This window comes from Octopus bimaculoides, chromosome 4 (genome assembly GCF_046866305.1).
Source record: "Octopus bimaculoides isolate indiv1 chromosome 4, ASM4686630v1, whole genome shotgun sequence".
Lineage (NCBI taxonomy): Eukaryota > Metazoa > Mollusca > Cephalopoda > Octopoda > Octopodidae > Octopus > Octopus bimaculoides.
Genome location: NC_142931.1, coordinates 44,209,019 through 44,225,770, shown reverse-complemented (window position 1 = coordinate 44,225,770; position 16,752 = coordinate 44,209,019). Strand labels below are relative to the sequence as shown.

Below are 16,752 nucleotides of genomic sequence, written 5' to 3'. Positions count from 1 at the left end.
GCCATTTGATGGATGTTAAAAAGAATTTTATTACATCTTCTGTAGTTAAATTTTATTAAGAATTGTATAAGAATACAATTGCAGCGTGGGAGGTTAAAATAGTCTGTGTATTATAGAAATATAACCAATTTATTGGAGATTAATTTTAACAACGAAATTTTTATGGCCTCCACTCTGCCCCAAAGATCCATATGGATCCTGGTTGAGAACCACTGATCTAATGTGCTGGTACAGATGAGTGTAGGATTGACAGAAACAAAAGAGTCACTAGACTTCATGTTTATATTCTAAGTTTTCCTCCAGAGCCAAATTTGCCTTTCAGTCTTCCAGGATCAATAAAATAAGAACTTCCTAAAAACTTTGTTCCCTTGAATACGTACCCCTCCTCTAAAATATGTAGCCTTAAGCAAAATTTAGGAATCAACATAAAATAAAAAGATAAAATTTCTCTTTGGTACAAATTGGCAATATTTTACTTGATACTTTATATGACTGCTATTTGATCTCTCTCTCTCTCTCTCTCTCTCTCTCTCTCTCTCTCTCTCTCTCTCTCTCTCTCTCATTCTCTCTCATTCTCTCTCTTTCTCTCTCTTTCATTTTCTATGTACTATATGAACAGATATATCTGATTCAATTGGATATGATAATTGTTTTTCTTACTCAAGAGAGCAAGATGTGTTTTTGTATGCTCAATAGGTCTTCTTGGAACAGAAGAACCTGGGAAATGCTAAAGGTTATTAACTTGTGTAAATACATGCAAGAACTGAATTTCAATGGAAAAGATATTTGTTCAAGAAAGATTGCATTGTTTCCTCAGGAAAGATAATATGATTCTCAATAGACAGAATGATAGAATTTTTAAGTAGTTTTAATTCAGGTTGATCTAGAATCGAAGAGTTTTAAACTACATTATTAGTAACCATAACACAATCCAAATTAAATTTTGATTGGCAAATCTCTGCTTTACCACTAATATAACAATCAGTTAGTAATTAGCAATTTTTGCAATATATTTTCATGTTGACCTAAAAGTTGTTGATCAAGTAACATATACTATTAACAATTATAGGAAACCAAAAATACTTGTGATGTTTGAATTAACCAAAAGAATTGCTTGCTCGTTTTGTTTGTTTTAATATAACCAAGAATGTATTAGGGTGGCAAGCTAGCAGAATTGTTAGCACACTGGACAAAATGCTTACTGGCATTTCGTCTGTCTTTACAATCTGAGTTCAAATTCCACTGAGGTGGACTTTGCCTTTCATCCTTTCACTGTCAATAAGATAAGTATCAGTTGGACACTGAGGTCAATGTAATCAACTTATCAGAAAATTGCTGGTCTTGGGCCAACTTATCACAAAATTGCTGGTCTTGGGCCAAAATTTGAAATCAATATGATCAAGAATGTAAATTTACCCATATTTCAAAGATTTTGGAGTCATGCCAAAAAATATTTCATACATGAAAACCTTTAATACAGAAATTAATTTATTAAATAATTTGATTAGTCTTTAACCTCTAATTAACCATGTCTAAAAATATCATTGTAATTCTGAAATTACACAATATACATATTATCATCAGCCTTTTAACCTCTACTTTTCCATGCTTGCATGGGTCAGACAGATTTCTACAGCCAGACTCCCTTCCAGTCACCAACCCTTACTTGTTTCCATGATTATATATTGCCATAGCTTGACATGTTTTCCATGAAAGACTGGAAATAAACAACATTGCTTGTATGACAGTGATGCTCACTTAAAAGTATCAAGTGATATCAAGACCAGGGTTTACACACTCACACATACATATGTACATGATAGGCTTCTTCCAGTTTCCATTGTATTGTGCAGTAAAACTGAACCAGAAGCTACATGACTGGGAAGCACTTTCTCAAACACACATCCTTGCCTGTACCTTTAAGTAATAACTATTTACTAAAAAAAGCATTTGTTGGCACTCCATCGCTTACAAGGTCGAGGGTTCCAGTTGATCCGATCAACGGAACAGCCTGCTCGTGAAATTAACGTGCAAGTGGCTGAGCACTCCACAGACACGTGTACCCTTAATGTAGTTCTCAGGGATATTCAGCGTGACACAGTGTGACAAAGCTGACCCTTTGAAATACAGGTACAACAGAAACAGGAAGTAAGAGTGAGAGAAAGTTGTGGTGGAAGAGTACAGCAGGGTTCGCCACCATCCCCTGCCGGAGCCTCGTGGAGCTTTAGGTGTTTTCGTTCAATAAACACTCACAACGCCCAGTCTGGGAATCGAAACTGCAATCCTATGACCGCAAGTCCGCTACCCTAACCACTGGGCCATTGCGCTTCCACTAACAAACTATAGGGAATATTTTGCCTACTGCATAGATTAAGGAAATATTTTGTCATGTGGTAAGGTTTTAATAGAGATTAAAATTTAAGGATTATGTATGATAAGTTGTCTTCTTTAGTTAATTAACTCAAATTGAGATACAAACCAATAACAACAATGGCTAATATCTTGGATAACTGATAGATAATATTTTTTAGAGACTTTGCCTGGTTTTGTGTTTTTTTTGTATAATTAATAACACCTGGCTTTAGGTCAGAGATCTTCAATCATGGTTTCAGTAACATCTGTGGTAGAATAGGTACAGCCATTGTCTGAATGTCTGGCATGCAGATCTTCTTAGTACTCAGCATTCAAGATTCAGTACTCAAATTCAAGACTCTGTGATGAATACATCACTGACTCTTGAATCACTGTGGCATATATAATATATAAATAGATTCATACATACAAACAAACATACATACACACATACATACCTACATACATACATATGCATACATATACATATGTATATACACACACATACACACACATGCAAATTTGTGTACACGCACATACATATATATATATATATATATTTATAATTGTAAGTGAATTTTAATAACACACTGGACAACAACCATTTAGAAATAATTATCCCCTCTCCCCACTGCAAACAGAGTCCAGCTCTTACCTCATTAATGCACTGTATCTTCATTATGCTTATTCAAACATTACAACAATGGGCTCTTCTGAGCTTGTTTCGTTTATACCACCACCAGCACCAAAATCTATTTACACAACACTCTACTTTTTAACATGACTATTATATTTCTCTTTGTTGATCCTCTCTTGCACTTAGCAGTATGTACCAACTTTCATTCTCCACAACAGTATCAATAGGACTCACTGCTAAACTGTTTCAGACATGTATCCTTACATTATACTACTTTAAATAAATAACTAACTACACTTCATGTGTATGTAAAGTATACTTATGCTTCCCTTACAGCAGTAATAGTACACTTTGCATAATATATCGTTCAATTATATATGCATTCAGTGGTCCTCTTCCGAATACATCGTGGTCATCTGTTATATTTGGTAGATGACCACTAGCTTTCCATCATGAGTGTATATGATAAGCATGGTTGCTTGTAAAAGCTTTTACGATCAAACAATCCCTTTATAGAGTAGGTGTGGTTGTGTGGTAAGACGCTTACTTCACAATCACATGGTTTTGAGTTCAACACCACTGTGTGGCACCTTGAGCAATTGTCTTCTACTATAGCCTTGAGCTGACCAAAACCTTGTGAGTGGACTTGGTAGACAGAAACTGAAAGAAGCCTGTTATGTATGTATGTATGTATGTATGTATGTATATATTTATGTGTGTGTGTCTTTGTGTCTGTGCTTTTTCCCATCTCATAGCTTGGTAACCGATGTTGGTTTGTCTATGTCCCCATAACTTAGTAGTTCAGCGAAAGAATATGTACTCGGCTTACAAAGATCAAGTCTTGGAGACGATTTCTTCAACTAAAACCCTTTAAGGTGGTGCTCCAGCATGGCCGCAGGCAAATGATGGAAACAAGTAAAAGAATAAACGAATAAAAGAATAAACCAAATCAAGATTGGAATTATTGAATTCTTGTAGATTACCAATATTTCATATCTGCAGCTGAAATGCAAAGGACAAAATTCTAATACAGATTATACATAAAATATTCTTTCTATCTCTTCAATACAAACAGAAAACAGTTGATGGCTGGGGATCACATATTTTTAAAACTGCAATCTTTGTATTTAGTGATGTAACTACATTGAAAAGTAGGTTATCTTCATAATTAGTGTTGTTAATTATGTCTTAACCTAACTGGTTACATCTATGACATATAGATATGCTATGATCATTGTTACACCTATGTGCTTTTCCTTAAAAAAATATTACACTGAGGACTTGTTTTGCTTCTTATAAAGTATATCTAGAGCAACTCTACTTTGTGGGAGGTTTCAAACTCAGCATTGCAAGCCAGCAAAACACTTGTCAGACCTTCAGTGTTCCTACTGTTTACAGCAATAAATTTTACTTTGCATCAAGTTTATTCACAATTAGATAGACAGACCATTAGGAATTTTTGGCAGTGACATAGTGCAACACTGAAGATAGGCTATGAATAGTTGATTTCAACCAGTTGTAATTCATATTGAAACAAAGAAGTAGAATAAAAAATTTAAATATCATCAGTTGATTAATTTAAGAAAATAATTTAAAAAAAACATTTACAAAGTTCAGGGATGAAATTTAGCTTAGCAGGCCTAAATAAAAGATTAGCAAGTGTTTTGTCAAAAAAACTTAAATTGAAGAAAAGAAGGGAAAAAATAATTACTCGTGAAATGTGTTATTAGATTCATTAAACTTGATTGGAAAAGTATTGGTTTCTTGTAGACCTAAAACTGAAATATAACAGAATGGTCAGAATTGACATGAGACACAGGCAATCATGTTTTAATCAATTTCTGGATTGTTTATGTTAACTATATCAGTTTTTCTCAGATTAATGAACAAACTGAAAAATCAGTCCTATAACTTTCATAGTATTAGAATTTTATATGATAAATTACTAATAACATTTTTTTTTTAATTATTTTATTTAAGGCTTGAAAGATATAAGAAACAAGTTGTGCATTATTTTCGATAGTGTTTTTTTTTTCATTTGGTGTTGTTATTGTTGTTATTAGATAGCTTCAGTTAGTTCTGCTCGTCTAATTTTTTCTTTATTGATTAGATAAAAAATGAAAAGGAGGAAACAGTAAACATTACATCAGTAGACTCTCCCAGGCTGGAGAGATCAGTGCATTTGATGATCACTTTAAACTTCTGTATATCAATGTATGTAAGAATAATATGCACAAGACAATAGTCCCAGCTTTGAGACTGAAGAAAGTGTTTTTAGTGTTGTGTCTGAAAAGTGAGACATAACAGAGGGTATTATAACAGGAGTGGTGAGTGCATCAAGTAGGTCTGGGCAGAGAGATTATACAGCTCATTAGTTCAGAAAGAAGTCTACTAAAGGAAGATTTGATTGACAATGATAATAGTAATAATAATAATGACCCTTTCTGCTGTAGGCACAAGGCCAGAAATTTGGGGAGTGGAAGCCAGTTGACTTCATCAGTCTCAGTGCTCAACTGGTACTTATTTTTTCAACCCAAAATGGATGAAGGCAAAGTCAACCAAATTACTGAACATGGTATCCTGTCAAGTACCTTCTCCAAGTCAACAAAAGCCTGGAATAGTGGTTTATTATTCACCAAGTATTTCTTCTGCAGTTGCTTCACTGAGAAGATTGCCATCTGTAGTAACTCTTCCAGGTATGAAGTCAAAGTGCATCACATCTAGGTCTACTCTCTCGGGGATCAATTGTGCTATGACTCTCTCCATAGTTTGATTCCTCTATACTTACTTCTCTCTAAGGAATTTCCTTTGCCTTTGTTATGAATATACTTCTATGCTAGTCACTGGGTATGACTTCTTGTATAACTACATTTAAAATCCAGAATTTAATATTTCCAATCTTGTTTTGAGTGTCAATCATGTGTCCTTCCTCACCAGTTATTTAGAACATCACAACTACCATTCAGGCCTACGGTTTTCCCTCTTTTCATGCTCTTGAGCATTAAATCTATAATACTACTGTCAACTTCAATTACTTGTCCCTCTGTAGGATCAGCATGTGGTAATCCCACTTTATCCTATATAATCTTCACATCCATCAACCTCTCAGAAGAACAATTTCACACCATTTTCTTGTCTTATATATTGATGGCAAGTATGCTTTCATTCCAACCACACCTCTCACCAATGACATCTTAGTTTTCTCTCACACAGTCTCACAATCCTGAACACTTCGTGTTTCTGATACGTTTCAAGACATATACAAGTAAATCTCTTCTTTTCTGCCTCACCCTTAGCTAAGTAAACCCGTTACCTAATCCTCCCTCCCCCACCACCCACTTATAATCATTTAGTAATGCTCCTTACTACCATCTTCCCTAAGGTTTTCCAAGCCAGTCCCTTAAACTTTACCAATATCATTATATATAGATATATATATATATATATATATATATATATGCATACACACACACACACATGACAGAAGTAAATAGACACACTTATAATTGTTAAAGTCTATTTAAATCTGAAATTATACATTCAAATTATTTATTAATTGTCATAATGTGAATATTTGATATTTAGTAGACATGCCCCTTGCATTTTTCAATGCAAGGGCCCTATTAGGCTTGTTAATGATCAGATGATGAATATTCTTTTGCAGAATTTCTTGCCCGGTTTCATGCAGGAATCTTAAAAGATTTGGCTTTGAAGATGCTTTTTTGTTCTTTTTATGAACTGTTATTATTATGTCCGGTCACTCCTGAGCACTTACTGGTATTATGTAACCCAGTACAACTTGTCGCATGGTCGGGTCATGAGCAACTAAACTGGCAACCCCATCAAGCTTGCTTGGTGAGGAGGGTGATTGTTGAAAAATAAGACCCGTCAAAGGGCAGAAGAACTACTGTGTAGTTAAAGGCCAATTCAACAAGTACCTCATCACGGTGAAGTGCCTGTGTACTCCATTGACCTGGGGAGCTATGCTGGAGGGAGAGAAATCTTCAGGCAGGTCTTACCAGACCAGACAGGTTGAAGGGTAGGAGACAGACAAAACCTTAATAACTATAAATCAAGGTGTCGGCAGCAGGGCGTGGATTTAGTTATTGGCATGACCTAACAGATCAGATTATTGGATTTGAACTAGCAGAATGTCATGCAGAGGATCTTGAATGCAAGACAATAGATGAGACCTTAATATTCCTAGTTAGATGGAAACTGTAGGGCCACATGGAGAAACACCTTGCGACTCCTATATTATGTGCAACCGAAACCCTTATCGGGACATACTATGGGACAACGTAGATGAGATGAGATTATGAAGTGTATTGTCCATTATGCCCTAGAGGTGTTCAATAGGGTTCGTATCTGGTGACTGACTTGGCCATAGAAGCTTTTTAATGCCATTCTCATCCAACAACTCTTGGGTCATTTTAGCCATATGACAAGGAACCCCATCTTCTATAAATAAAGAGTCTTCTTTAATCATTTCACCACTGGAGAAGATTGGAAGGAGTCCTTTCTGCAATATGGACATATATTTATCTGAGTTTATGTTTCCCTCACACTCCACCAGCTCTGATTGACCATTGCTCCAAATTGCTCCCCAGGCCATCACAGAATATCTGCCATGTTTCATTGTTGGCTGTAATCTTTTCACGTCAAATTCTTGATCACAGATTCTCCAGACCCACACTCAACTGCTATCAGAAAATACAGCAAATCTGGACTCATTGGAGAATATGACAGTGTCCCAAAATGCTAGTGGCCTCTTTACCATCTCACTGGCCCAATTTTCTCTCTGCTTGATATTGGCTGGTCAAATAAGTGGCTTCCTTCTTGCTGCTCTGCCATGGTAACCAAGTTTGTGGAGACACCTGACAGCTGTTCTGGGACTGATATCAACATGTTCTGCTATGTCAGAGGCCTTGCAATGAGGATTATCCTCCACTCTTCTCTTAGCAAAGAGAGCGAGGTGATTTGGACTCCGTCCCCTCTCTGGTGAATTGCACAGTCACTCTAATAACTGTAGAAAGTGGGATGCCAAGATTTTCTGCGGTTTTTACACTGACTATGTCCACCTTCAGATTGGCCAACAATATGGCCTCTTTGAAATTCAGACACTTCCAAGGCTTCTTTTGTACATGGCATGATTTAACAGTCACATATAGAACCTGAAACATGAAAATGTCAATTAATGAAAAATATAAACCTTCACAAGTCAGAATAAACATAAAACGATGTTTTATGGGGTGTTTATTTACCTCGGTCATGTCTGTGTATATATGCATATATATATATATATATATATATAATTAACATAATGTGGTAAAAATTCGATATTAATTAATATCAATTTAATACCAGGAAACTAGCACATTAAAAGAATCAGAAGGCTCTTGAAAAAAATTTTTTTGGAGATCCTAAAAGGATTATAGTACTTGTGTATATAAGATTGACCAGTGACTGGTCTGTCAAAATGCTAGAAGAAGCTCACTTTAAAAATTCTCAAATACGAATTCAGCGGAGCAAAAACAGGTGGGCTAGACCAGTGAAAATTGTACATACCTCGATTATCTGCAGACTATAGTTTCAAAATCAACATTTTCAAAATAAAATCCGTATTTGAGAATTTTTTAAGTGAGCTTCTTCTAGCATTTTGACAGACCGGTCACTGGTCAATCTTATATACACAAGTATATATATATATATACATATATATGTTTATATATAGATATGTATTATATATTTATATATAGGCACAGATGTATTGTGTGGTAAGAAGCTTGCTTCCTAACCACATGGTTCCAGGCTCAGTCCCACTGTGTGGCAACTTGGGCAAGTGTCTTCTACTATAACCTCAGACCGACCAAAGCCTTGTTAGTAGATTTGAAAGATGGAAACTGAAAGAAGCCTGTCATATATATATATGTGAACCAGTGGCGATTTTTTTCCTCCATCTTCCTTTTCTATTGGACCTTCCTCTGTTTCTGAAGAAGAGATTTGCTGGAAATGTTAAACCATCTTTCTTTCCTTCCCTGAGCATCTGCAAATACTTTACATGTACCACGTCCTCATGTTGTGTTTTTTTTGTGTTTGTTCTTCGTTTTTTTTATTTATATATATGTATGTATTTGTGTGTCTGTGTTTGTCCCCCTACCACCACTTGACAATTGATGTTGGCGTGTTGACATCCCCATAACATTAGCAGTTCAGCAAAAGAGACCGATAGAATATGTGTTAGACTTACAAAGAATAAGTCCTGGGGTCGGTTTGTTTGACTAAAGGTGGTGCTCCAGCATGACCAGAGTCAAATGACTGAAACAAGTAAAAGAATAAAGAATATATGTTTATATATACACAAATGCACACACGCACATGTGTCTGTCTATCAGCTGATACTATCCACCTTAGATCTGGCCTTTTGCCTATTTGAAAATACATCAAAACAATTCCAGTATTTTTCTATGTTCAGAGAGAAAAATAATTTATTTACATTCATTTACATTTCCATGATGACCCATAAATTTCATATTTGCCTTGCCCATATTTTCTACATTTGTTTATATTTTCACTGAAGCCTATGGTTTAAACTCTAGCTATTCCAACATGAAATTTATCACAGATTTTCAAACAGTCAGTAGTTTATCTATAGTCTTACTATGTCAAGAATGAATGGTTGGGATTTAAAAAACTATAAGACTAAAGCAAATTTTACAATCTGTGGTATGTTTGCATGAATATAAATATATACATATTAATGATTGGAGAATAGATAAAGTACTGTCAAGCAGAGTTTAGGTACGTGAGAAAAATTTTATGTTGGAATTCTCATAGTTTAAATTCTACATAAACATGACTATAAATGCATTTTTAGTCATTTTGTACATAGAAAAATATTGTGATTATCTGGGCATGTTTCACAGCTCATTGGCTGTTCATCAGAAGACAAGTATCCTTGCTTTCTGTTTGCAAGGGGAACTATAGCATATAGCTATTTATATCGAACACAATCTGGAAATCACCTGAAATAGCCTGTGTAATTTGTATGCTATGCATACATAGGCAATTTGATTAATTAAATAATGATTATTTACATGCAACAGAGTATATACTAGAAGATTTGAGATAAATTTGATGTTGGAATACGAACATTATAAATTACAAACTTTGTTATGAGAATATTACCAAATGTACAATCTTATTCACTTCATATACAGGAAAAAGAACTGAGATTGAACGTTTAGCTGTGTACAATATTTTAGTTTACTTAGTGATTTTTTCATCACTTGCAATGAGGTCTCTATATTTTGTGGAGATGATTTCATAAGACCAAAATGTGTCTGGAGTTGTCTCCCATGCTTTCAGAAATAATAGGATAATTCTATTTTTACTTCATTTCTTTTAATAATCCCTTCAGTATATATGTTAACACTAAATCAACTAGTTCAAATGAGTTGAGTAATGCATAATGTAAAAAAGATTGCAATAAGATATAAATTGGTTTTGGAATTCTGAGGCCACCAAAACTTTATGATTATCTCTCTCTCTTAGACAAAATTGAAGAAAGTATAAATTGCAATATTTATTCTTTCATTTGCTATGTTCACGACAGCTTTGACACTAGATTATAAACAGTACATTCATGGATTCAACTCTCACCACAATTTTTCATTGTTTTGTGACCATAAATAACATAGATTAACATCCTTACTTTATTCTACATCACTAGGCTAGCAGCAGATGCCATACCTGACATTTAATTCAATTGTTATTGTTAGTAAATGATAAAAAATGCATCCAACCAGCCATAAAAACACCTACTCTAGAAAATTGCAAATGGGGAAATTTTCAAAACAATAAATAAATAAACAAAAAAAAATTAAATCCTTCCATCCATACCACTATGGAGAGAATGGTATGAAACAATATCATTGGCCAATGCACACAAACACTTATTGATAGTATAATCTAACTACACACCACACACAAACATGTACACATATGGGCACACAAAAATTCCACAATAAGCATGCACCACATACTCTGACACCACGCATACACATACACACACATGCCTAGAAGAGTTTAGCTTCATAACAGCAGTTTGGTAATCTTTCAGATTAATTTCAATAGTTATAAGGGCTTCCAAGTGTTTTTGGACAGATTTTATTTTACAGATTAATCTAAAATAGCGAATCTCTCAAATATTTTAAATTTGTGGCACTCAAGAGAATAAATGCAAAATATTATGCATGCAGTTTTGCATTGTTTACTAAAAAGATGTTTTAAAGATAAACATTTAGACAAAAATATAGAAAAATGTTACTTACCATATTTTATTAATCATAGGGTTGCATGATTAAGAAGTTCACATCACATGGTTTTAGGTTCAGTCCCACTACACAGCACAGGGCTGAATCAGTATATGGCACCGATGGTCTGAAATAACTGTGAAATATCAATATCTGTCATTCTCCTTCACTTCCAGGGTGAGGTGATTCACTTCACCTGGCTTTGAAATATACTGCATTTTTTAACACTATGTCCTTATATGTTGTGTGTGTGTGTGTGTAGACACAAACAAACCCACATACATATACATATGACAGGCTTCTTTCAATTTCCATCTACCAAGTACACTTACAAGGCTTCAGTCAACCTAGGTGCCTCATTGTGGGGCAGAACTCAAAATCATGTGATTGGGAACTGATCTTCTTAACCACACAGCCATAACTCTATGTCTTTTGTTGAGGAAAATTTTGATATTAAATTTTAATAAGATCATAATTTGGGGATTCTTCATATCTGAGTCGTATATTTACAATATTCATATTTACACAGTATTTTCAATTCAGTTTTTGTGTCTATTCTTATCTATGGTCATAAATGTTGGATAAATACTGAAAGAGTACAACTGTGATTACAAGATGCCAAAATAGGATTTTTACAAATTGTCCTTGAAGCAACATAACTCAATGGTGTGCATAGCTCAAAGATTTCGGAATCTCTCCTGGCTGAGCCATTACTTCGCTACACTGAGAGCCCACAGCTCTGGTACTACATACAGACATGTAGAAAAGAGTTGCAAAACAGATTCTTCAAGCCAAACTAGCCAGTAGGAGAATTAGTGGCAGACTTCGAATGAGATGGCTGGATAATAGATAATAAAAAGGTTATAAAATCTTTTAACAGAATGTCACTAACCTGTTTGGAAGAAGTTTTCCCCCCACCCTAACGTGTGTTAGTACTTTCGTTTAATCTTTTGAAATGCATGTGCTCTTGGATACATATATGTGTGTGTGTGTGTGTGTGTGTGTGTGTGTGTGTGTGTGTGTGCGTGTGTGTGTGTGTGTGTGTGTGTGTGTACATGTATATACATACAACAGGCTTCTTTCAGGTCTGTCGATCAGATCTGCTCATAAAGTTTTGTTCAGCCTGAAGTTACAGCAGAAGACACTTGCTCAAAGTGTCATGCTGTGGGACTGAACTTGGAATCATGTGGTTCGAAAGCAAACTTCTTAGGCCACATCCATGCCAGTAATGCAATTACTGAACTAGAATATATCTTATCATTCTATGATGTCCTACATATATATATTTATATGTAGATGCAGAATTTGGACATATGATCTGTGTTGTAGCCTGGAGTCATTTGTCTTTTCAGGTCTTTCACATGCATGCAATCTGATCCAGAATGATGAAGCCTAGGTCTGTGTGTCAGTGGCATTCTTCTGACCCCACTGATCACCTCTTTTGAGACAAGGCCATATAGATATTTTCTTGCCACTCCCAATATTGTTCCTGATGGCTTTTCTTCTGCTCATCCCTGTATTGCCCAGAGTTCCATAATCCTAACTCATGGAATAAACTTGCAAACCTTCAACTGCCCATCTTGACTGGCAAATGCCTGATCTTCCAGCAATTTCTTCGATATTTAAAGCATTTCAATAATGTATGCATACACAATCATATAGTGTGTGTGTGTATGTGTGTGTGTGTGTGTGTGTGTGTGTGTGCGTGTGCGTAAATGTGTGTTAGTTTATGTGTGTGTGCAGACTAGCAGCTATTGCAATTGAAGCAGGTACTGAGCACTTTCATTTTGCACAGCTAAGCTCCAAAACACATTTGAAGCATTATAGGTCTTGTCTGTTTGTACCAGTGGAATATAAAAAGCACCAAGCACACTCTGTAAAGTGGCATTAGGAAGGGCACCCAGTCATAGAAACCAAGCGAAGTCAGACTGGAACCTGGTGCAGCTCTCCTGCTTGCCAGCTCTGATCAAACCATCCAATCCATACCAGCAGGGAAAACGGATGTTAAATGATTAAATTGATGATGATGATGATGATGATGATGATGATGATGATGATGATGATGATGATCACACACACATACACATACACACAAATACTGGTACTCAAAATTATGCATTATTGTTATCTGTAGGTTTATATTATATATATTTATAGTCAGAGATGGTTTCAGTTATAAACATTGAGGAATTTCAGTGTGATATCAGATTTGTTAAATATTGTGAGGATAATCACTTTGCTGGCTTATTATATGGCTACTAAAATATGCACTTTTATAATATTCATGTGAGAAAGTTAGAGGTACATATTATTAGCTTCTTCAGTAAGACAATCATGAGTACTAATTTGATGGTTTAAGTCATTTGGTGCCATCAGCAATGTATTATTCTTTTATTCTTTTACTTGTTTCAGTCATTTGACTGCAGCCATGCTGGAGCACTGCCTTTAGGTGAACAAATATACCCCAGGACTTATTCTTTGTAAGCCTAGTGCTTATTCTATCAGTCTCTTTTGCTGAACCACTAATTTACGGGGTTGTAAACACACCAGCATCAAGTGATGTTGGGTGGGCAAACCAGACACACAAATACACACAAATACACACACACACACACACACACACACACACACACACACACACACACACACACATATATGAGGCTTCTTTCAGTTTCCACCTACCAAATCCACTCACAAGGCTTTGGCTGCCCTGAAGCTATAGCAAAAGACACTTGCCCTAAGTGTCATGCAGTGGGACTGAACCCAGAACCATGCCATTGGTGAGCTAGCTACTTACCACACAGCCACTCCTGCGCCTATTAATCTACATTCAAAGACATAAAGTTTCTCTCTTATAGACAGCACTGTTTACATTTTCTGTGTTGTGTCATACTTGTAAATGTACAATTTTATGTTGTTCTGTAGTGGTTGGTGTTAGAAATGACATCCAGCCATAAAACCATGCCAGAACAGTCAGTCAGTGAAGCCTGGTGTAGTCTTCAGCCTAGCCAGCTCCTGTAAAACCATCCAACCCCTGCCAGCAAGGAAAACAGATGTTAAATGTATGATGATTATCATAATGATGAAAATCTCAACTATTTATATTATAGTCATTTAATATTCTCATCATCATTTAACTCTTTGACATTTAAACTTGTCGTCGTCATCATCATCATCATCATCATTGTTTAACATCCGCTTTCTAGGCTGGCATGGGTTGGATTGTTTGACTGAGGACTGGCAAGCCAGATGGCTGCACCAGGCTCTAATCTGATCTGGCAGAGTTTCTACAGCTGAATGCCCTTCCTAACGCCAACCACTCCGAGAGTGTAGTGGGTGCTTTTATGTGCCACTGGCATGAGGGCCAGTCAGGTGGTACTGGCAACAGCCACACTCAAATGGTGTTTTTTATGTGCCACCTGCACAGGAGCCAGTCTTGCGGCACTGGCAACGACCTCGCTCGAATGTTGTTTTTCACATGCCACCGGCACAAGTGCCACTAAGGCAACACTGGTAGCAGTCACCCTCGAATGGTGCTTTTTACATGCCATCAGCATGAGAGCCAATCAGCAGCCCTGGCAACGGTCACACTTGGATGCTGCTCAGCCAGATTTGGCCTTGCATATTAATTCTACAATGTCATTCTAAAATTATACAAGCACACCTTTCAAACTTTGAAGCTACAACATAATGTGTGACTAATTCAAAACAACGTGAATAAATAAGCAATACATTTGACTAAGAAATCTGAAGGTTAAAGGGTTAAATTTCTATTGTTTTATGGTCACATGGGTCAAACAGAATTCAGTGCAGGAGATTTCCTACAGCCAGATGCCCTTCCTTTTGTCAAACCCTCACCTGTTCCCAAGTAAAGAAATTTTTACTCCTAGCCAGACATGTTTTCATGAAAGCTTGAACATGAAGGATACTGTTTGTATGACAGTAATGTTTATTTACAACTATACCATGATGTCAAGATAAGGAAACACTAATGCACACATCTGCAAACACATACATACACAGATACATATGTACAACAGGCTTCTTTCACTTCCCATCAACCAAATCCACACACAAGGCTCCCTGATTGCCACAGGGCTGCTGTAGGAGATACTAACCCGAAGCGCCATGGAGTGGGACAGAACCTGAAACTATGAGTTTGGGAAACAAACTTATCAACCACAACATTCACTTACATAAACACACACACACTCCCTCATTCTCTCTTACTCTCACACACGCCCACACACACATGCACACACACACTTATGTAATCAACTAGTCCCCTCATGTAATCAAATAGTCCCCCAATGTAATCAACTAGTCCCCTGCCCCAAATTTCAGGCCTTGTACCTATAGCAGAAAGGATAATTATCAACCTACCTATTCATATATTTGAAAAATATGCAAGCATATGTATATGTATGTATATATTTAGGTGTGTGTGTGTGTGTGTGTGTACACACACATATTTATGCATTTATGAGATCCTTTAAAGGAGACAATATATGTATTTTGAAGACCTGGGAGACATTGTGTACATGTGTATAGTGACATATGAGTATATATATGTATATCTTTTATGCAACTATAATAGATAATTACTAGACTTTTTCAAACAACTGATGACTCCTTGGTTTGTAAAGCAACTTTCAATCAACCTACCAGCTGCATTAAACCCCCCATACTGATACACATATACTAATGAGTACGTGTGTGATTTCTGCATATGTGTATACTCTGGACGTTCTAGTAATATACTTATTACACTATTTCTCTTTTACACTTTCTACACTAGTTTACTATAATTTAGTTGTATCTAAGGTAGGTTTCAGTTAACAGTGGCTCAGACCATGATCACCTCAATAGTAATAATATAGGCTATATGTTATTTGAATAACAGGAGGCATAAAATAATGTTGTTGTTGATGGTGGTGGTGGTAGTGTTGCTGACAGTGATGATGACAATGACAGCCTTAACATAACAGTAAACCTCACTTCAAATTTCAGTTTGCCACTTAATTTATTTTATATTTTTAAATGTTTAATTTTGTTTTTGTTATAAACTAAAAAGAAGTAAAATCCAAGAAAAATATTAATATTCAACACTATTTACAAAATACGATATATTTTTCTGACTATTTGTTTGCTCCTTATTAATCAACATTCAGATCTTTTCAAGAATTTTTCAGAACTTTTCAAGAATTTCTCATATGTATCATCTCTTCTCTTTTTCAGGTTATCTCCATCGTCTCCGTTTTCTTCATCGTTATTTCAATATTGTCCTTCTGCCTTAAGACGCATCCAGAAATGCGAGTTCCAGTCTTGCGTAATGCAACAAATTTGCCTCTAGAGAGTAACTCCTCTTGGAATTTGGAAAAACAAAAAACTCAACCTCATGAAGCCTTTTTCTACATCGAATGCGCTTGCAATGCGTGGTTCACATTT

General features: G+C 35.7%; 1 protein-coding gene across 17 annotated transcripts in view; it reads left to right on the top strand.

Moving 5' to 3' along the window:
• Positions 1-16,752, top strand: part of LOC106873997 (potassium voltage-gated channel protein Shaw) — a 526,032-nt gene that overhangs the window by 388,913 nt on the left and 120,367 nt on the right. For all 17 annotated transcript variants that reach the window (XM_014921551.3, XM_014921552.3, XM_014921548.3 and 14 more), the window contains one exon: positions 16,543-16,752. This exon is cut by the window's right edge and continues 706 nt beyond it. In XM_014921551.3, the coding sequence (XP_014777037.1) occupies positions 16,543-16,752 (210 nt within the window). The remainder of the gene's footprint in view (positions 1-16,542) is intronic.